A 22,816-nucleotide genomic window follows, 5' to 3' on the forward strand; every position below is an offset into this window, starting at 1 on the left:
TTAGTTCACAGCTATTGTCAAATAACAACACTACATCGGGCATTATGAATTTCAAAAACTCACTTCAGAAAGCCTGACAGTGGTTCTCAGATAAACATCAATGCTAGACATAATCTCTGAAGAGCAAATCATTTGCTAGAACGACATCACCAAGGTAGCAGCAGTAGCGAGAGGAGCTATCTGCTCACCTGTTGTAATGAGGCTCCTCACTGGGGATCACTCAGTAGCACATATTAATCTGTATGCTTGGCTGCCAACTTGCTCTTTTTCTCCTATAATGGTTCAAAATGGTTTGACAGTTTTAATATTTATTATATTTATTTAGCAGACAGGGCAAAGTATTTAAACAGATTAAGGGGAGTAAAGATATTTGTTTGATTTGGTCTCGATCAGAGACAGAACTACAAGCTTTAAATAACATGCATTCCAATATTAAGCTATTGTTAGGTTATAGCAACACTATAGGAATTCCATATGTGGAAGACAACTAAAAAGGATATAGTGCTCATAACCTTGCTGAAAAAATAAAGGCATTTTAATTTTATTTTGAAAAGACCTGAAGTTTTGGATATTTAATCCAAATTATTTGTTCCAGTTTACTGATTCTTTATTTTACTCCGCTTTCATTGTTTCTGAGCACTAAGTGCAATAAAATGTTTTAATGTGAAAGTGAAAGTGAAATTGTTCTCTATAATTTGCTTGTATGAACCAGAAAAATGCACAAAAAACTGGACACTTGTTTCAACCTCAAACCCAATGATGGCTGTTTCAATCGAACCTGTCATGTATCTTAGACATTATTTACAGTTCATCGAAACAGCCCTGAGCAAGGAGAGAAGAATGTCCCCTGTAGCCATCTAGAAATAAGAAAACATTAACTGCAAGTTCTGTACAAGCCTCTATTATTATTGAAAAGCTTCATTTGTTTTCCAAAAATTGGCTTTTTGTCCTAAGGAATAAGTTAATCTCGCTGTTATATTACATGCTAAGCAAACATAAAGCCTAACCAACGAAATTTAAGGAACAATGTTTTTGCAGATTATTTAGGATGTGAATAAAGTTTGATTTGGTTTGATCAAAATTTTAGTAAAAACTGAAAATATGCTAAAATCAAAATTCAAAATCTAGATATCACTGAAAAGAGTCGCATGTGACTTGCAATTTGAAGGGAGAGTCTGTGGGTGTGTCCTCAGAGTCCCATCTTGAATCTAAAATGCTCAGACCTTTAAAGCGTCTGTCACTTTTGCAGAGAGCAGCTCAGCAGAATAATTCAGAATTCAGATAATAAGGCATTGAGATAAAAAAATAAATAAAAATAAAAAACATATATGTATATATGTTTGTTTGTTTTTTTATTATTTTTATTTTTTAGAAAATCTATTTTAAGTAATCAAAAGCAATGGGAGCTTGTCAGAGCTTTAGGGAAATGTGTGATCGTGAAAAGAACACCAATGTTCATCTGAGTCTTCCAGCCGTTTGCATTGTGTGGCAGACTGCCATGATCATCTTGTTTGGGGTTTTTATACGTTATAATAACGAGTCAGATGCGCACTGGGTAGAGCACAGAAAACGTGAAAATTTAACAGACATTGAGAATGACTTCTACTTCAGATATCCAAGTAAGTAATTTCTTTATTTCTATCTTTCTTCACCAGTAAATTCTGTAATGTATCCATTTCTATGTACAATTAGATATTTGTTCTATAATTTTATCTCTGCTAGCAAATAGTTTTTTCCAGTCCAGTAAAAAGCTTCTGGTTGACTTACCAGTTTCAGACCTCATATTATGCTAACCTTACAAATTACCTTCACATTGCTGACAAAGATCTGACTCCTAGGTGAATTTTCCCCAAGGATTTGACTCCTCTAAGGCCTCGTCCTGTTAAAAAAGAAAAAGAAGAAGCTGAATGTCCATACTAAGCAATAAAGTGTGTCTAATTTTGATAATATGTTTTGTTTAGATTATGAGATTTTAAAGATCATGTAACATGGGTGGATATATTGGATGTATGGTTGTGGAAACTCTACAACACAGTCCACAGTGTCAATGTCAGGCTGTCGATAAGGCTAAGCCATCTGAGATGTGGTGTTGGATGTCAGATGAGAAGTTCTTTTCCCGATACAGGTTAAAATTGGAGACTGAAAATACCCGGTTTTAAATTGATCAGTTTAACTGCAGGCAGTTTGCAACATCCCAGGCTTTGCTGGCTTTGTTAGTTCGAAGACAGAAAAAAAGAACTTGTGCTAAAACATTTGCAGCTTATTGTTTCACATGTGCAGTGGCGCCTATTGTGCCCCACAACGTGTGAGACAGTTGCAGTGTTATGTTGTAAATAATGCTGCTGTGCATGCTGGTATCTATGTATCCTATTTGCTAGTCATGTCAGGTACTGCCTGTCTCATGATTAAAGAACCTAAAGTTCTTCAAGTGTGTAGCTGTAAATATAATCTCTATATTTTTATACTTTTAATCTTGATTGATCTGAACTTCTAAGACCTGACAGATTTTTTTGGCTTAATTTAATGGAGTTATGCAATTCCTGACAATTTATTAAATATAACTAACTTTAGTTAGATAGATATATAAATAACCTAATTTTTTAAAAAAAACAAACACGTGTTGCTAGATCTACTTTAAATAATTGCAATGATTTTGGGCAGGTGTTGTCCATACTTGCACTACAGACCCTCCAGATTCATGGAAACTGCCAAATCATCACTGTCATCGTTTTCCTGGTCTGCCCGTGTTACTTTTAAAGACATTTCCTGCAAACCCTAAGGGTTAGCACCTGCATAAGTAACTAGATGTAACTCTGCATCATCAAAACATGTCATCATCTAATCTGCAACAGTAAATACACACAGAGTCCTCGAGTCATCTTCACGTTTTACCCCCTGTTATTTAATAAGCCCTCATGACTCCTGATGACATATTGTAAAAGTAAACTGCATGGTAGACAGAGCCCTGAAGGTGACAGTTTTTCCTCTAAATTCAAGAGTACACAATGTAACCTATAAAAGATCACTGGTTAATTAGTATCAGATTAAGAAAGAAAAAAGGACAACGATGGGTGTGATTAGTATTTTTGAAATCAAAAATATCTCTGCATACGATTTTATATAGTCACATTTAAAGCTCAGTTATTCTGAGAGAACGTGTACTTTAACCCTTGTGTGGTGTTCATATTTTTGTTACTCAGCCAGTGTTCATGGGTCTGGTGGACCCGCTAGAGTTTTGGCTTTCCAAATTAACACTATCAAACAATTTTATGTTAAATTACTCAACAGATGTTTACTTCATCCCAATTACAAGCCATATGAACAGCAAACATAGTTATTTTTTTCCCTTTACCTTTGTTAGATCACATTTATGAATTAATATGTGTCTCGTTTTTTTTTAGTTTTTTTTTATAAAATGTTATAAAAAAAATAAATCAGTTATAATCAAGTGGAGTGAGTGGAAAGACAACACATTTACACGTGAAGCAATATGTTTCACAACTAAATGGGATCAGCTGCTCATCAATGGTGACATTAGGCCCAGGGTAAAAAACAGGGGGAGGTGGTGCACACACTTATTCCACACTGTCCTGATGGCAGCTAGCTTGTCTCTCTGCCGTCGAGCTGGTCTGTCGTCTCGGTTATCAAAACGGATAATCCTGGAAATTTTGTGGAAGTTTTCCAGAGACATTGATGCACTGAAAGGTTCTTGCCGGTTTCTGCATCCCACAGGGATTCTGTGGATTCCCCTTTGGACCTGAAAACTCCTGCAAGGATAAGAACCCCAAAGTAGGCCTGCAGATCAATTTGGTCCATCTCCTTCCACCTCTCTCCAAAAACACACCGTCCTTCTAGATTACTGCAATCCAGAATAATTTTCTGGATGGAATCTGGGATGAAAAGCTCAAATGAAGACTTGATGTCCTGCACATGAGTAACTGTCAGCCGTGTTGGCCCTGGCTTATCACAGTAACAGCTCTGCAGGGTGGCTCATTTCTTGGGCAAGAAGACCATTCAATTTCACCAGTTATTGACATCCATATTTCTTCACTTGCTGTCTGGTGGGCTTGTTCTGGTCCTGGAGCTGGCTGCAGATGGGGTACTCATCTTTGTTTTGTTACTAAATGGTGCTCGACCTCATCCTCTTCTTCAAAGTCACTGTCAGACTCTGAATTTTCAGAAATGTGAAATATTCTGAAACCTCTTTGTCAACATCATCCTCCGAAGCCCCTCTCTCTTCCAAAATCAATTGGATGGCCCTCGCAGCAGATAATCTTTTGCCATCTTGATCAGTTGTGATAAAGAACCACACTGGCAAAGTCTTATTTATAGTATTATGCCCCTAATTTGCAGGTGGGACAGGGTATGAGAAAATAAAATTTGGATCCCTCAAGAAAGAGGGTAAAATGTGTGGGAATGTAAGAGCAGACAACAATGTTGCAACTTTGTGCGGGAGCAGGAGGGGAAGAAAACACTATCAGCAGCACCAGAAAGGAGGAAGACAGAGTGTGGGAACACAGGACCTACACTTTCAACACTTTTATTAGACCTGGGTCCAGTGGACCCGAACACCTTGTATGTAATGTAAATGCGTGGGGGGAGGTACAGTATAAGGTCATTGAAAATTAGTTCGGATTTATGTTCTTCACAGAAAATAAGCCAAAGCCAATGAATTTCAGGTTGAAAAAATAATTAATTGTTTAATTTTTCTTTTGAGAAAAACTGAAAACGGGTCTCACAGACCCGAACACCATACAAGGGTTAAATAGTACATAGTTGGGGCAGAATCACCCCATTGCAAGAAGGTTGTGGGTTTGAATCCACCAGCCTGCATGCCCCCAGTTTGCATATGCTTCCTTATGTGCGAATGTGAATGGTTTTCTGTCTCCCTGTGTTTCACAGTGTGTGTGTCTCTGTCACAGCTGTGACAGGGAGTGGGGTGGCTCAGGTTGTAGAGCAGATCAGCTACTGATCGGAAGGTTCCTCAGCATACAAATATCCTTGGGCAAAATACTAACCCCAAATTGCCCTCTGATGCATTCATCAGAGTGTGAATTAGTTGCACTTGAGTTTAGAAGTGCTTGTATGAGTGGGGGTGAATGAGGCATGTTGTATAGAGCACTTTGAGTACTCCGGGAGAATAGAAAAGCACTATATAAGAATCAGTCCATTTACCATTCTATCCCAACTGAATGAACGAGCCGAAGAAAATGAATAGATCCATAACACATGCTTACTAAGATATAAAATATAGTCATGGTGCATGGAAGGCTGACTTGAAGTAAATGGATTACATGTAAAGTTTCCATGTAATTTTGTTACATAAGCACAATGTAAATGTTAAATTTAATGGAATCTGGTCAAATTAAATTTACTGCATTTGGATACATGTAGAAATATCAAGCACATTTTACACAATGATTAATTATTTTAATAAATAAACCTTTGATTTATATATTTGACTTTTATATTAAAAATGCTAATTTTCTGTGCAAATCATCCCTAAATTGTTTAAAGCCAGGTTTTCTTTTTTATTCTTTTTTTTTCTAGTTTTGTCTACATGAGCCCTCTTTTAGATTTTCCGCTCTTTCCACAATTTTTGCATCAACCCTTCAGACACTTACTTTGTTTACTCTAGTTGTGTGTTGGCAGACTGTAAGTGACTATCCACAACATGAGTTTGAAAGTAAAAACGTTATAACCACTATGCCACCAAGCTGTCCCTACTACCATTCCTTTCCTTTTTTCTACTTCTATTCTGTACTGCTCTTCTAATCACATTTTTCTGTTAGGTTTCCAAGATGTCCATGTGATGATATTTGTTGGATTTGGTTTCCTCATGACATTTCTTAAGCGATACAGCTTCGGAGGAGTAGGTTTCAACTTCCTCATCGCTGCCTTTGGTCTTCAGTGGGCACTGCTGATGCAGGGCTGGTTCCACTGGCTGGGCGCTGATGGGAAGATCAGAATTGGAATTGAAAAGTAATAGTTCAGTTTTATTGCTCATGATTTAAAGGAATCACTTCACACACAAAAAATCTTAAATGTATGACTTACAGATATTAAATAACAGGTCATGTTATGAAATAATGTGATTCATGCTATGAGGTCTTGTCTTTGATTCAAATACGGTCTCTCCTATGGGAATATGTTTCCACCTGTATCCAGAAGAAAAAAGTGTAGGTGGAGAAACCAGTCTGAAAAATTGCCACAAAGATGTTTTTCAGCCACCCAAGAGTTTGTGTTTGTGGTTGGAAGTTAGACTGAAATTGGGGGTAATGGGAAATTATGCTACTTCTGAAGTGCTGCCAAAGATATGATAGCTGTGTTTGTGTGTAAAATAGAGATAGAGAAAGTGATCCACATGGGGTAATTCAAAACCGTGACCCTGTCCTGGCAGCATAGTTTCTACTGAAACACATTAAGATGTGTTTTCTTTTCATTTGCCACCCATGTGAATCTATGTTAAGTGTACAAAATGCAGCATTGTTAGTTCATTCATTTCCGAATAAGCGCACTCTTAGCCAAATAAATATGATGATCTTGCGCAAGGCCAGTGCAGAGAAGTAATGCTCTTTTATTTCCTTGCTTGTCCTTTACATTTTGGCTGTTTTGCCTTCTTCAGCCTGATCAATGCTGATTTCTGCGTGGCTGGCTGCTTAATTGCCTATGGAGCATTGCTGGGAAAAGTCAGTCCAGTCCAGCTAATGGTTCTGACTTTGTTTGGGATTACACTGTTTGCTGTCGAGGAATTTATCATCCTAAGTGTTATACACGTAAGTTTTAACAATCAGATTATACTTCACCAAAAATATATAATAAAAATGCTATCTAATCAGACAATACATATAATTTCCAGTTGTAAAAACAGGAGCTCATTTAGTTCATGTCTGTGAACGATCCAGACCCCGACATGATGTTTAGGTGACTTTTTCACTGTCATTTTATTGAACTAAACACACACACACACACACACACACACACACACACACACACACACATGCATCTCAAGTCCACGACCACACCTGCTCAGAATCTGCTTCTCATAGCAGACTGCAGAGTAGGAAATATAGTTTTGGCCTAATGCTATTCTTTTATTCCTGAAGGCCAGAGATGCTGGAGGCTCCATGGTGATTCACACATTTGGAGGCTATTATGGTCTTTCCGTGTCATGGATGCTCTATCGTCCTAACTTGCACCAGAGCAGTCGTCTGCAGGGCTCTGTCTACCACTCAGATGTCTTTGCAATGATTGGTAAGCTCTGTTTACTACCCACAACTGCACATGGTCATGTTTAGTATTGCTTTTGATTTATAAGAGGTTTTTTTTATCTATTTAATCTCACAAAACTCCCTGTTCCTCGTGACTTATATCACTATGGCACAGGCACCCTGTTCCTGTGGATGTTCTGGCCCAGCTTCAACTCAGCTATCTGTGATCACGGGGATGGGCAGCACAGAGCCGTCATCAACACTTACCTTTGCTTGGCCTCAACTGTTCTCACCACTGTGGCCATCTCGAGCCTCTTCCAGAAGCATGGGAAACTAGACATGGTAACAAGTTACAAACACTTATTAGATATAACCTATTATCCACATGGACATGATTATGACAATAGGAGATGAATACAAACCAAAACAAGAAATCTATAAAGAGTTTAACAATCCTGCAAACAAATTTTTCAACAAGTGCACCCTTCAGATGATTATTTACCCAGGATACACATTTTTCTGCACTTGTTTCTCAGGTTCACATCCAGAACTCCACACTTGCTGGAGGCGTTGCAGCTGGAACAGCAGCCGAGTTCATGCTGATGCCCTATGGCTGTCTTATTGTAGGTTTCTGCTGTGGCATTATTTCCACACTTGGATATATCTTTCTCACGGTATGCTATTTTTTTTTCTTTTAATGCTTTCCTTCCAAATGCTGTCAGACTTTACACCATGGTCTCTGCTGATGACCACATAATATGGTGGTCATAGCTAACTATAATATTAGTTTTCACTCACATGCTGACGACACTCAGATCAATCTTCAGCTAAAGAGAAACAGTTCTGCTTCACTAGAACCTTTATTTCAGTGTCTCGTGATCGTTTTTGGTTGTAAAGTTGCAATTCTAGAACCTCACATTTTAATTTGCACAGTTTAGAACTTTTTATCAAATTGCATGCTAAAAATTTTGGGGTTATATTTGACAATAAGTTCACTTTTGCGAAACAGATTAGTTTAGTTGTACAGCGGTCTTTCTTTAAACTGAGGCTTTTATCCAAGGTGAGATCTTTTTTGTCTTTTAAAAACCTAGAACGGGCAATTCATGCTTTCATCCTATCCCAACTGGACTGTTGTAATTCTTTATATGTAGGCATTAGTCGGCCTGTCTTGCAAGGCTCCAGCTGGTCCAGAATGCCGCTGCTCGTCTTTTGACACAGACGAAGAGGAATGAACATATCTCCCCTGTGCTTACCACGCTTCACTGGCTCCCTGTACGTTTTAGAATCAATTATAAAATCTTATTGGTTATAAAGCACTGAATGGACAGGCCCCACGGTATCTGTCAGACCTACTGCAGTCTTATATGCCCCTTAGAGCTCTTAGATCGGGTGATCTTTTGCTCTTGGCCACACCAAGGTCGAGGCTGGTTCTTAGAGGTGATCGTGCGTTTGCAGTCGTGGTGTCTAAATTGTCGAATGATTTGCCTCTTCACATTAGACAGGCTCCTACCCTCAATCTTTTTAAATCCTATCTTAAAACTCATTTCTACTTACCTGCTTTTAATACTGCACGAGAGTTATTTACTTATTTATTTGTTATTAGCTATTTGGCATTGATGTTGACTGATTTTGCTATTTTATTGCGTGTTATTTTATTATGTAATTTATATGTTTGTACAGCACTTTGGTCAACACCACTGTTGTAATTAAAAGTGCTATATAAATAAATAAACTAAACTAAACTAAACTATCTGTTTAGTGTCTCCCTGTGATAACATCCCACAAGCATGCAAACTGGTGACAGGAGTGCTCTTACTCTACTAAAGTGAGAAAGTGATATTACTATAACTATGCTTGTGTAGTAAAATCAGACAAATCTTTCAGCCATTCATGGAGAAGCACCTGAAGATCCAGGACACGTGTGGAATCCACAACCTCCACGCTATGCCAGGAGTTGTAGGTGGCATTGTGGGAGCCATTACAGCTGCATCTGCATCTATTGAAGTTTATGGCCATGACGGGTGAGTTTTCCTTGCCTACAAAAAGGAAACATTCAGCCAGACTTTATGGCTGTGTTTCCCGTTTCAAATAAATGGCTTAAAGAGGAAAAAACAGTTGCAATACCTGTATTCTTTTCATTGAGCTCCCCTCCCCTTTTTAAAAAAAAAAGGCTGATTAACACCTTTGACTTTGAGGGTAAATTCGAAGACATGGTACCCACAACGCAGGGCGGTCACCAGGCAGCGGGCCTCTGTGTGGCGTTGTGCTTCGGCATAGGTGGAGGCATCATTGTTGGTAAGGAAATCAGTTTGACAGAATATATACACTTGTTAAAAACTGCTTTTCAGACAGTGATGATAATGACTTAGTTTTTCTCTTCCTATTAGGCGCTATCTTAAGGCTACCTATCTGGGGAGATCCTGCAGATGACAACTGCTTTGATGATGAGACCTACTGGGAGGTGAGAGATAAATCTTAACATCCTTACATTTATGAGGATGTAAGGATTTGCAATGTAAAATCAGAATTCAGTCGCTATTTCAGCACACAGAAAGTTTTAGGATGCACAAAAAGAAAAAAAGCTTTATTGGTATCCCTGAGTGGCATCTTTAAGATATTTAACAAATCCTGATGAATTTTATTAAATGGTCATACCTATTTTTGAAGCACACGTTTGCTCCAATGTGTATATAAATTGACAAAGAGATTTTAAATTACAGTCTTGGTTTAATGCTACTTGTAGAAACATTTGTTGTTGTGTTTTGCTCATTCTGAGGCTGTTTCTCCAACCCAGCGTTAACATTTGCAAATAGTCTGCCGTCATTCACTCTTCTTCTGGTACAAAAATCCAATTTACTCTTTAACTTTTCCCCAAATTTAATAAGAAACCGTGAAATCAGATATTCTGACGATAGTTGTTCATATGCTTGTTATCTTCCTGAGATCACAATGTTTGCCTTCTAATATCAACAGGTCCCAGAGGAGGAGGAGAGCATCCCAACAATCCTGCAGTACAACAACCACGTGCAAAACAAAGATATGTAAGTGTCTCCTACTTTTATCTGTCGAGGATTTGTGCTTTTTTCATACCAAACTAATGATGCAGTCATTGCCTTTTGTTGTTCAAGACTGTACTGCATTCAGTCTCCTCTCGATGGCAGCACAGCACAGTTTTGGGATTATTCACACATCTTGATTCACAACTCCTGCCATTGTGTGAGGGATATATTTTCAGGGTGTTGAATACAGTGTAATCAGGAGGTGAGGTGGCGGATAACACGACACCTCAGAGACATAGACGTCTCCTACCACCTCTAGGTGTGGGTTTAATCATAAGATGCTAACGCAGATGCTGTGCTCTATGCTGCTAAGTTAACCTGTGCTCTCTGTTGAAACGGGGTTTTCCACAGAACTGCTTCACATGGTTAACTCTTCAATGTGACCTTGAAGTTATGCAACAACAGTCATGTTTATAGTAGAAACAAAAATGCAACTAGTAATTATTTTTTGGAATCTGCTTAGTAGAGTTAATATGTAATGACCACATGAATGTCTTCAGGCCAGATCTTGTAATTTGTGAAATTTGGTTTTCTAGAGCCGAGTCAAATTTCACCATGGAGTCGGAGTCCAGGGCTCGATCTTAATGGACATCTGCCTTGTTTCCTATCATTCTCCCACTGGACAAAAATGTTCATTTCGTGCAATTAATGACCACTTGTCAGCACCAGCTGTTTTTCATACAGTGATATGTTTGTCAGTATGTTATGACTGAATTGTATTTCAAAATCTCATTTTTTGTTTGAATTAAAAACTACTAGAGGAGTAATGTATCTTCTGCTAGCTGAACACATTATTCCATTTAAATCAGCTGACAGTAGGTCAAACATTCAGTGGGGGGAATTACCTTGATTTGCCTCATTTCAAAGTAAAGAGACCGGTAAATTGACTTGTGTAAATTCTCGTGTCGCTTGCAATAATACCTCTAAAGCTGACCTAAACTACTCAAGAGAAAAGTTTTGTCTTATGCTTTGAACCACGTTGCGATGCATTTGTAGAATCTCCTATTCAACATTTCTCCTGATCCAAATCTAAATGATTTTGGTCTGTGTGATGTAATGAACTGCAGGTAAAATCTCAGAGTACACAACTAGACAAACCTTTCTGTCAGCTTCCTTCATTGTCTCATTAGTTAAATCTGAAAATGATATTTCCATTAGATGCATTTGAGTAGGGGTTTTTTTTTTTTTTTGGTGTGTGTATCTTCATGGAGAATTTTTACAATGAGACGGGTATTAATCTTGATACTGATTGATTTACACCTAAGTTATCCTGTGACATTAAAGTAAATAAATGAATACATTTGTTAACGTGTTATCACCACCCTCTTATCAAGCATTACAAAGAATGATGGAAATGTAAATATGCAAGCACACATGAGGAATTTTATAAAGTTAATATGTTGTTCTTTTTCCCTTCGTGCAGCGGCCTCTTCTTACGAGTACTTTTAGAGTTAGCAACAAATACATTAGTCAACACCTTTTTGATTGTTGGATGATTCCAGCTAGTCACAATTTGCTAATGGTAAAATAGGCTATAGAAGGAATGTGTTACCAGATATGTTTATTGATATTACTGATCTGAAAATTGGTTTTGTCAGAAGTTGATATTTGTATTCTTAAACGTTCTACACTGATTGTATTGATCGTAATGTAATTTTGGAAATTAAAAGTTATTAAGAAAGTGTACAATGTCCTAGTTTGGATATATTTAGCAATTAAATAAATGTAGCCACTTTCACGTAAATTTTTGTTTGAAGCGGTGCACTTGAAATACAAATTTAAATGTGAGAGGGACTGTACCTCCTTCAACGGCTCCTCTTTAGTGGCGATGCAACTCAGGGTAAAGGTCGCACTCTTATTGCTCTCCCGGGACACTCTGGTGACCAAAACAAACTAGAGATCAGCCATAAGATCTTGACCTCATGTCACAAAAGGGCAATATCCCTGACAGGGTTGAACACACATGCTGGAGTTAATTATTTTGAATTCATTAGGAGAATTTCTGTGAAGTCATACATATACCATATTGATATTATTTTTTCCACATGGATGGGTAAAAAAAAATGCACAAGTGTGGGTTGTTCATGCAATAAATGTTAGATGATGCCTAGTCTGTCTATAATTGCTAAATATAGCATTGATTTGTGCATCGTCTATCCTTCATTTTCTGATGAAGGCTGGATTCACACATGCTCTGTCTTCTGCCCACACGTCTGTGGCATTTCACTGGTTGAAGGCGGAAGCAGCAGCAGCAGCAGCAGCAGCAGCACCAGCTCATGGCGGGAGTGTGGATGATTCCCACACATGAGTAGCAGCAAGGAATCCATCTCCTCATCCAGTCTCTTTGCTGACAAAAGCAGGCTTAGCGCTGTTTTCTTTTGTCATCAGTAACGTGTTTGAGTAAAGGAGGTAATGGTGCCACAAGTGCTCCAATTAAACGAGATGCAGCCCTGCTGGGAAGAAAGGCTCCCCCATTGCCCCCGATACCCCCCTATAATACATACACGCACATATGTGCACACACCCACACACAAACCTCAGCTCTTTTCATGCTACCCCCATGCAGTTCCCGCCCCAACTCTCCTCATGTTTATTCATCAGCCACTTAAAGGGCAAATGCAGAGGCCTGTTAAAACTAAATCAGGCTTACTTTTAAATGATGCCACGCCGTCCCCTCTGAGGTTAAGGCAGCCGGACCTTAGGGGCTTCCCAAATTCAGCATTTAAAGAAGGTCCTTCGGATGGACGTTGGCCACACGTTCATTCCAGAGAGCAAAGTGAGAAGGTGAGATGGGGAAAATCTTTGGGGGGCATGAAAGAGGGAGGCATGGACAGAGAATGAGGCCTCACTTTCATTGCTGATGACCCACTGCCTGCCATCCAGGCTCAATCATGATCTCTGATTGACAGGTCGAGGGAAGGAGAGGGTGGGAACAGAAGGAGCTTAGAATGAGAGCTGCACAAAACGTACTCCCATATAGGGGGCCGTGGAGATGCTCATTAATGATAAAGAACATACCAGGCAAAGCATGTTTTCTCTGCATGCCAGCAATGTTGTTTGTTGGTTGAGATTAGTTTGTAATCTCCTAAAATGTACAGAACACTACGTTGCTAAAACACAACGTGGGAGGTCGTGTTGGTGCACCTGATTGTGGGCATTTAGCTTTTAGTTCTGCAACCCTAAACCCTTTTTGTTGTATTTTTCATTTCTTGATGAAACATTCCAAATGTTTTCAGTTGGTGAAAGGTCTGAACTGCAGGCAGGCTAGTTCAGCAACTTCTGTTACAAAGCTATGCTGTCGTAATAGATGCTGTATGGCTTCTTTGCATGATGGGGCTTTAATTTGCATCTGTGGATGGCACAATGAGCTGTGTTCACGTACAAAACTTTCTGGAAATGTTGCTGACTGACTCCACACAGTGATTTCCATGACAGAATCGTGTATGTTTTTAATGCAATGCTGCCGGAGGGCCCGAAATTCACAGGCATCTAATACCGATTTTTGGCCTTGACCCCTTGCGGACAGAGATTTCCCCAGGTTCTCTGAGTCTTTTGATATTATGCACTGTAGATGATGAGATGTTAAAAGTCTCCACAATTTTACGCTGAGGAAAATTATTCAGAAATTGTTTTACAATTTGTGGAAACAGGGTTTTTTTTTTCTGAAGCTCGGGCCATATCAATGAATATGAATAAAATATGGTTATATGAGGTTTGCAAATAATTGCATTTAGTTTTCATTTACTATTTACACAGCATAACATCTTTTTTGAAATTGGGATTGCATTTGTTTTTGCCACTCCTCAAACCAAACAGCACAATATGGTATTTTTTTTTATTTCTGTGTGTTCATGGGATTGTTTTATAGATATAGATACACGCCATCCACACTGCAGTAAAACCGCAATGAATTCCCTTTACAGTTACAAGCACCTACAGTGGTTAGAGTAGTATTCAGGAATCTATGTTCACTCTCTTATAGAGAGAGCTGTAAAAGCCCTTTTGAAAGCAACCACGAGTCCATAAAACTGTTCATAAACTATTCAAGCCCTTAGTCTTTTCTCTCTGTGCCTAATCTGCTCACATTCTGTTTGCAGTTTCAGTGTCCCCTAAAGGTGATCTCACAGCAGGCATTTCAAAACTTTCCTGACCATTAGGATCTGGACTGTCTTTGTGATGTCTAATCCTGGGACTAATTGAGTCCTATATTTCCCACCATCACTCCTGTCCAATGTTTTCCTTTGAGGTATTTTCAGCTATTTTTTTTTATTCCATTACATTTGAGAGAGAGTGGCATGTTCCAGAATGAGTTTGTAATTTTTTCTTGCAAAAAAAAAAAAAAAGTTCAGTCACTTCCTGATTTTGGAAATTATCACTTGGTTATATTAGTGGCACATGTTGTGCAAGCCCAGGTAAGGTGGACCTGTGACTGAAGTGATGCTGCCAGGCTCTCATCAAGTTCACGTCTTTACTCAAGGGTAAATGTGGCCCTTATGAGAACAGATTTTGGCCAGATTTGGCCACAATTGTATTTGGCAGGGCGATATAAAGTACTTCACAAGCAAAATATTAGTTACATACAAATGTATCAGTACAAACAAACTATTGTTGTTTTATAACAATGTATGTATTACAGGGTATCTTGTTTTGGAAATATGACCAGTTCCTACTTTTTCACCAGCTCCTTGAGGAGGAAACATTTTCCTGATAATACTTTTTAAAAACAATTTTTTTTTTTTACATAGGCAAGAATACTGGACTTTAAATGTACTTGTTATTGAGTTTTCTTATAATGTTGTTTATTTAAATTATGCTAAATAATTGTCTTTGGACTATGCCCATTAGTGTTTGCAGCCTGCTCTTGAACCTCCCAGTTTTGTCCACTGTAGGTTTCTCCAGGCCTCCCCACGCCACAGAGGCTGCTTAAGTGTCCCTATCGGACCACAGTGGAGAGGAACAGCAGATTAACCATGATCCTATCCGCTCACCGCTAGCCCCTTCATACGCTCCGTTACACCAGCATTTAAAAGGAGGAGGGGACACCATTCAGGCCCGTGATATGAATCCCAGACGTGGGGACAAGAACAGAGCTTTCACCCCTGTCTCACAGCAAAGACCTCTTTCTGGCACCCTCTAATTCTGGTTGCTATGGGCTCCTGGGTTCAATGGTGGACTCCCGTTGTGAGGGGACAAAGCCTCTCAGTCATCCGGCGAGGGTTGCCAGGGGAGGCTGAATGTATGGGGAGGGACAGGCTGCCGTTGTCCCAGACGAAATGTCTCTCTTAAGGCGGCTGAGATCTGGTGATTGACAGGTGGCTACACGCTCCACTGCAGATCACCCGGGAGGTCTGGAAGGGGCCTTATAGCTGTGACCGTGAATGCATGGTTGTGTGTCTGCAGAAGTGTGTGTCTATGATTACACTGGCAGGGAGAACACATGAGAAGCTATAAAAGTGTCACCGTTGCATACCTGAAGAGGGAGCTGCTTCTGCGCCTGCATGTTCATTCACCCTATAATAATCCAATAAAGCCTGTAAAATGCATGTGGCATGTTGTTGAAGTAAAAGAAGTACAACAAATAAAAAAAAGTTTTGTAAGTGTTGCTGGAAGCCCCAACCCATGTCCAAAATCTGCCTGCTTAATAGATGTTTCTGACTTCAAGTACACTTTCTTTTAGAAAATTAAATGTAATTAATTGCTCTGTTTTATAGCTTCACAATACAGCTGTGAAAGCTGATCACTGTACAGTTAAACAGCTGTTGCAAACCTGAAACCTCTTCTGCTCCACATACTCTTCACAGTGAGGTAGCTTGTCCCTAGTAGTTAAACCTCAGTAATTAAATCAATATTTGCATGCTCACAGAATTTCTAATTTTTTAAAGGAAGGATCAAGAATAGATGCAATTTTAGGTAGATCACTGAACATATGGCTGGAGTGTGTCATTGCATAAAAACACAGATGTTAATTGCAATGATGCAAAAAAAAATTGATTGCTGTTATCTGAGATTTTATAATATGCATGGATGTGTGCATAAGGATCTTTTTACTGCTGAGTACGGTTAAGTACAGGGACCCGTGTGTTCTCAGATCAAGATGTTATTAGAAACAAATTTCTGCTACCCAAATTTGTATCATTGTCTCTTTTGTGAAATGGCATAATTTTACATTTTTGTGCTTTTAACATTAAAAAATATATTTGGTGGATCTTTCTTGGTAAGAAACTTTAAGTCGTGGCTTTTTAAATTAAAAAATTACAAAAAATAGATTCATTGATAAAAAAAAAACGCAAAACACTGGTATAATGTACAATGTTACGAAAATGCAACAGAAGAAAAACACTTTCGAATGACACAGTGAAAAGGGAGAAGAATAATGCAAGAAACACTGCACATCAAGCTTTTTCTAGTTTAAGCAAAAAAAATGAGACTTAAAGATGTTAGTGTGTATCTATCTGATTCTCAAGGATTAGCAATATAAAGATCTGTGTCCCTCCCAAACACTCCTCCAGTGGGTGAAACATCACCCTGCTGGTGTCTAGGCATCAGAGGTCTCACAGAGGTGAGTGGGAACAAACAGGGCATGGATGTGGGGATCTAAAGGGGTTCTCTCACTACACTGAGTGTGCTTAGATAGACGTCTGGGACTGTCTGGGTCCTGCACTCCCAGACAGGGGCCCTTTCCACCCATCAGATGCTGTCCACGCCCACCCCCCTCTTCTCCTTGACCTTGACTCTCTGTGACTGTGGCCCTCCAGACAGTCTGGGGTCAAAGGCTAACACAGCAGCCACACATCAGACACGGTTCGAGTCCCCTGTGCGTGCATAAATGCTGAATGGCAAATCACCCTAAACCCCGCCTGTTGGAATGTGGCCCTGAATTCCTTCAGAGATGGATCCTGAGACATGAGGGAGAATTATTGTGGCAACATATGAAGTCCATAAAAAACAAAATGCTTCGTTCTGTGCGCCCCACAGAAAAAAAATGGACTTAATTAAAGCATCAATTTGAAGTTCAAACAGATTTTTTGTCAACATTTACACACACACATTCAAAAATCCACATCGACGCACCTGCCGTGAGTAGCATTTGGAAGCAGCCGTGATACAGCTTACCTTTCACCTTCGACTGCTGACTCACACAGTCCTCAGCCAATCACAACCAAGCTGCCAGCATGCCACGAAGAGCGGGGAATGGCTGAAGCCTCACGTGGCTTTTTGAAAGATGCCAACCCACACTGCGTGCACCTCTAATGAGCCTTTCCACGCCTCACTGTGAGCATGCGCACTGACTCAATATGGGTTCATCACCCCCCCCCCCCACACACACACACACACACACCACCCACTCTTTTCTTCCTTCAGACTCTTGAAGCTTTTGGAATTAATTTCTGTTATAAATCAACACACATATTCTGATCTTCATTGTCTCTCTGCAGCCTAAATGCGTAAATCACCTGATTTCTTCAGCAGACATGCTGAAGATTAAGAGCACTTAATCAGCCCCACAAGAGGGAACAAAGCCAGCAGTGGCAGCAGAAGGTTTATCTCTCATTGATTACTGGTCGCAGGGACACAGTAGACATGGACAGTGAAATGTACACATGCAAAATAAGCAAAAAGGCAAAAGGAACATAAAGAATATATCTCTCTTTCACCCACACACACATAGAAAACTTCGTCACTCATACACTCAGGGAGGGCAGATAGCAGCCATCTTAATAACTGATGCCCCTTCCTTTTATTTCTGTTTTTAAGACCAAAGCTTCTACATAAATTTTGCCTGAATCTGTTTAAAATCATGCAACTGTGAAGTAAAGACGAACGTCCTTTGGATAATTATAAAACACGGTGACTGAATCAGAGGCAGCAGGGGCTCAAACTACAACTCAGCGATAGGGTAAAAAAAAAAAATCATAACAAAAATTAGTCTACATCACATTTGGAAATCAATTTGTTAAATAACTTTGTCTTAGTATTGATTTCTACATTCTTGGAGGCTTTGGTTTTATTTCATTTTCGATAAAAGAACCAAATATTCGTTACTCTGAAATCAATTCTATTTTTAAAAATGTTGCCAAAGATTTTAAAAGCTTAATTATTTATTGTGGATTATTTGTAGTGGAAAATACACAGAGGCCTGTATGAGAAGAGAGTTATTGTGTTGTTGTAATGTGAAAATGGGGGTGGGGGTGAAATTATTTTGCACTAGAGTTTTAGCAATTAACCATCCAAGCGATCTAAGCACAGGAAGCCTTTAAAATACATAATAATAATGATCATAATATTGCATTTAGCTCCAACTCTTTTGTTTTAAATTCATGTTATTGCCTTCCACTTCAACTCCCACCTGACGAGCATTTACGCAGCACGCAGAGTGTAACAGAAGACTGATAGATTACAGAGCAGGTAGAGGCTGGCTCTCAGAGGACCCACACAACATTACACAGTTCGTCTATTAACTGTATTACAGCACGGGGATGAGCTGCAACAGGAGGCGGGACATGATGGTCTTACGCACCAATCAAGAGCAGCACTGCAGCTGCAAACACTAATGCCAAGTCGAACCTGACGTCAGTTACTAACTAACAACAACAATTTAATGTGCTCAAATACAATATGAGCACATTAAATCCTTAAAAAAAAAAGAAAAAATAAGAAATAAACCTAAGATTTCGTTTTTTGTTTTTAGGTTTTTAAGTTTACAGTTTATAAATGAAAGATTACAATCAGCTAATAATTAGCTAATAATTTTTTAAACTATTACCATAATAATAGCAGGACTGTTGAGAGATTCCTGCAGCAGCCTGATGCAGCAAAAAAACCCCAATAAATGTAACAATAAGTTTAACGGATAAATAAATACAAACAAACACAAACCATTTGAGTGAAGGCCTTCGTTTTTTTAAATAAGGATTTATGAGCGATGTATTATGTATGTTTATTTTGATATTATGGCTTGAAAACATTTTTACTTCCGGGAGCAGTGCGCTTGGTCAGTGCGCTCCTCTGCACTGCTGAGCGTCATTTATTGCGTCGATATTTGATACAGCCCCACAGGCTTACTGCATGATCCAGATTCAGAGGATTATTTTTCATTGCGTTTAAATTTTATTTAAAAAAAGATTTTTAATTGTGTTAACTGAGCCTCAGAGTCTTACTTAACTTTGGTGAGAAATTATTTAGACACACGCGTATTTCATACAAAACAATACACAATGCTTCAGATGGGCTGCCAACCAAGAGCTAAATAAGTTGATCTTAACGACTAAAAGCACATTTATGGCGACTGGTAGTTAAGTATAAATCACGTGCTGCATAAATCAGCCCACTTGACATTGATGCCACGCACATGTTATTACTCTGCTCATGTTCTGCTGTATATAATGACACGGATGTACAGTAATGAGTAATATTTCGATGTTTTTCAATGTTATTTACAAGTTTATTGTAGCTAAATATGTGGTAGAAAAAACTATAATAAATAAAGTATACTGTTGAAGTGTGAAGAACATGTGTTTTGCTTAAATAAAATAGTACCTCCATATTCTCGACTATCTGAGAAATCCAAATCAGTTTGGTTGAAGCATCAGCTCCTTGGAGGAGGAACCAATTGATTACAAAGCGACTCAGACACTTTGGAAGGAGAAAGGGCCCTCTGTTGTTTCAAACCAGCTCCTTTAACTTCCCAGAGTGTAGGGGCCCAGAGACAGGGCTGTGTGTGCTTGCAGTAAATGGCTGCACAGTGACTCCTCTGAAGCAGCGGTGGGGTGGGTGGCGAGGAAAGACTTTTAGGATACATTAAATCAGCCTGATTAGAAGTTTAGGCAAGGGCGAGGCTCGGGTCTGGCTGAAAGGCTGCCGGGTAGCCCCTTGAGTGATACTATTCACATCCTGGGAGAAAGGTCAGTGTCAGAGAAGTTCACAGGCCCCATCTCCTTTCTTATGCTAAAGGATCATACACATAGGGCTCATTCACAGGCTGGAAAGGCATAAACAGCTCCTACCAACTCTAACTTTCCCTCCAAAATGTTTGGATTCCTCATCGTGAGCAGTGAGGTCCTGCATCACGGCTTCTCTCCCTTAAGGGAGCAGCATGTGAGAATGTTGCTATGAAATAAAGGTTAAATATGTTGTTATTTTTATGGAAATCTGCTGAAAAAATATAGAATTTATATCTTTAATCTTTATATTTTATTTTCTCTTCTAACACGAGAGGGACAGGCTGTTGTTTTTATTATATAGTGCTCAAATTCCTTTTTTTGTGTTAACATGATTTATTAACTTCTTCATGCATTTCATTTTCTGTCTCAACTCCACTGGTCACTTGGGAATAGCAGGAAATAGCCACTTAATTAGCGGCCCTTGACCTTTGGTTCTGGCTAAAGCTTTTTTTGACCTCAGCATCTCTCCGGCCTGTTTATTGTCCTCTGGGGGACTGCCCAGATCGTGACCCCTGACCCCTGCTGACATGGGACTTCACCAACAGGTCCCTGACCGGCTGTGCCACCTCACAGGACATTCATCAAAAAGCAATATTTACACCGAGCAACAGATTAAAGCAAGACGTTACCTCTGCAGAAGGATGATGTGGATACTGAATGTGCCATAATTATTCTCTGAGATCTCTAATGTTTGGAAACATAAAGCACACATTTGCAGGGCATGTAGGGTAAACCCAGCAGAATATGAAACATTTTTAATGATGAAAATCATGGCAGTGTAACAGTTTTTACAACATCATTTGAACATTTGTGCTTTCCTTCCATCCAGGCTCTACAGAGGCTGATTTCGCTAATTGGGTTCCATTCATCCAGAGAGGGGGAACTAATCACCAAAATCAGCCGCTGTAGTGTTTAGATAGATTGAAAACATGCTGACTCCTGCGTGGGGCTCCATGAGTGAGAACTGCACTGCCATGTGATGTTAGATTTGAGGAGATGGGTAAGAAAACAGCGCTGTCACAAGCTATTCACAAGCAAGTAACTGTGTAATTACAGAGTTTACTGCAAGATGTTTGTATCCGCACTTTAGTCTATTTGTTTTCTCACACTAGTCCATACATTATTGATTAGACTACCTTTATTTTTATTTTCTAAGTGTCATGTTTAATATATACAATATAAATAGATGATTTATTATATGGGTTAGAAGCAGGTATTCTGGCTTAGCAGTATTGCTGTTTATATTTCTGCTGCTGTGACACCTGCATATAGGATCAATAACTTCTTTAAAACATACAATTAAAATCAAGCTTTTTTTTGCTTTTTTTTCCAGTCTTTTATGAATTTTAATTGTTTCATCACTGCTTTTTAAATTGAAAAAAGTGTCATTCATTCATCCACTTTAAAACAATAATAGTCTGGTAATTTCAAAAGATTATATACATATTATATCGTTTTAAAATTTGTATTAGAAAATAATGCAATGTAATACAGTCAGAAGATTAAAATGAAAGGCGAATGGAGCAATGATGTTATTCATGTTTATTTAGTTATTAGTCAAGTACATTAAATTGCAAAAAGAAGTTATTCACAACTCAGTTGTTGAAACTAATGAGCATGTCTGTATTTTTTCTTTTTTCCTGTCACTTCTAAGCGTTTTGTTTGTTACACAAGGCGTGGAAATAATCCCCTGCTGACCCCGCGCGTGTCCATCTGTTGTTTGACTCCGGACAGAGATCAGTCGGACAGTGATTGAGGTCCGACTGACACCCGGACGGCTTGTAATCCCCACACCCACCCACCCACCCACCCAAAAAACTGATTAATTGTCCAAACGTGGCTGTGGCCTTCACTCACACTTAAAACTCAGACTCGCTTAAATTTACACTTACATTTTTATTGCACTGATTTAGACCTTTAACTATTCTTAGAACACAAGGCAAACGTGTGGGTGAAATGTTTCAAATAAAATCCACTTGATAAATAAAATATGAAGGCTATTATTATTATTATTATTATTACATTGTGTTTAATAGCGGACAGGGTCGTTTTGGGAACTGAGTTTTTCGGCTGATGAACTTTTCATTCCCACACACGGTGCTTTGTCTGCTCCTCCTAATTAAAACTTAATGCGGGGTCACTCAAACACCTTCTCACGACAGGGAGCGAGCGAGCGAGCGAGAGAAAGAGAGAGAGGGACATTATAAATATGTGTGTGTTTCGTGTTTTATTTTCCCAGCTCTGTAATAATCCAGCCTCACAATATGGTCCTTCCTCGCCTATCGGATCACCAAAATAAAGCACGGTGTTGCTCGAAAACAAGAGTCAAACACAGGGGTAATGTTTTCATATTATTTTATTATATTCTTTAAGTAGCTGTTACTGACAGGATATTAATAATAAAATAATCTATATTTATTAAAAAATACACTTTAGACATATTAAAATAAAAATATTTAATTAATTTAAAAAAGCAGGCATTTACTGTGAAAATATACAAACATAATTTAGTGGGGAAAAAAGTGATTTATTAACAGTTTTTAAACAAAGACATCAGTATAAACATGTCAAATCATATATGGCATTACATTCACAATGTCTTAAA

At 38.8% G+C, this 22,816-nt stretch overlaps 1 protein-coding gene and 1 long non-coding RNA gene across 2 annotated transcripts; both read left to right on the forward strand.

The window, feature by feature from the left end:
- The first annotated feature begins 1,236 nt into the window (after nt 1-1,236).
- On the forward strand, nt 1,237-13,937 carry rhcgb (Rh family, C glycoprotein b). Its single transcript, XM_040025305.1, has 11 exons — nt 1,237-1,619; nt 5,793-5,982; nt 6,626-6,776; nt 7,107-7,254; nt 7,387-7,553; nt 7,748-7,885; nt 9,096-9,232; nt 9,382-9,506; nt 9,599-9,672; nt 10,185-10,252; nt 10,807-13,937. Exons 1-11 carry the CDS (start codon nt 1,400-1,402, stop codon nt 10,853-10,855), a joined length of 1,467 nt encoding a protein of 488 aa, XP_039881239.1. The 5' UTR covers nt 1,237-1,399; the 3' UTR covers nt 10,856-13,937.
- Nucleotides 1,634-2,599, forward strand: LOC120729594. Its single transcript, XR_005694957.1, has 2 exons — nt 1,634-2,007; nt 2,055-2,599. It is a non-coding gene; the product is annotated as an uncharacterized LOC120729594 (long non-coding RNA).
- Nucleotides 13,938-22,816: the final 8,879 nt, after the last annotated feature.

The sequence above is a fragment of the Simochromis diagramma genome, unplaced genomic scaffold (genome assembly GCF_900408965.1).
Source record: "Simochromis diagramma unplaced genomic scaffold, fSimDia1.1 OVJJ01000293.1, whole genome shotgun sequence".
Taxonomy (NCBI): Eukaryota; Metazoa; Chordata; class Actinopteri; order Cichliformes; family Cichlidae; genus Simochromis; species Simochromis diagramma.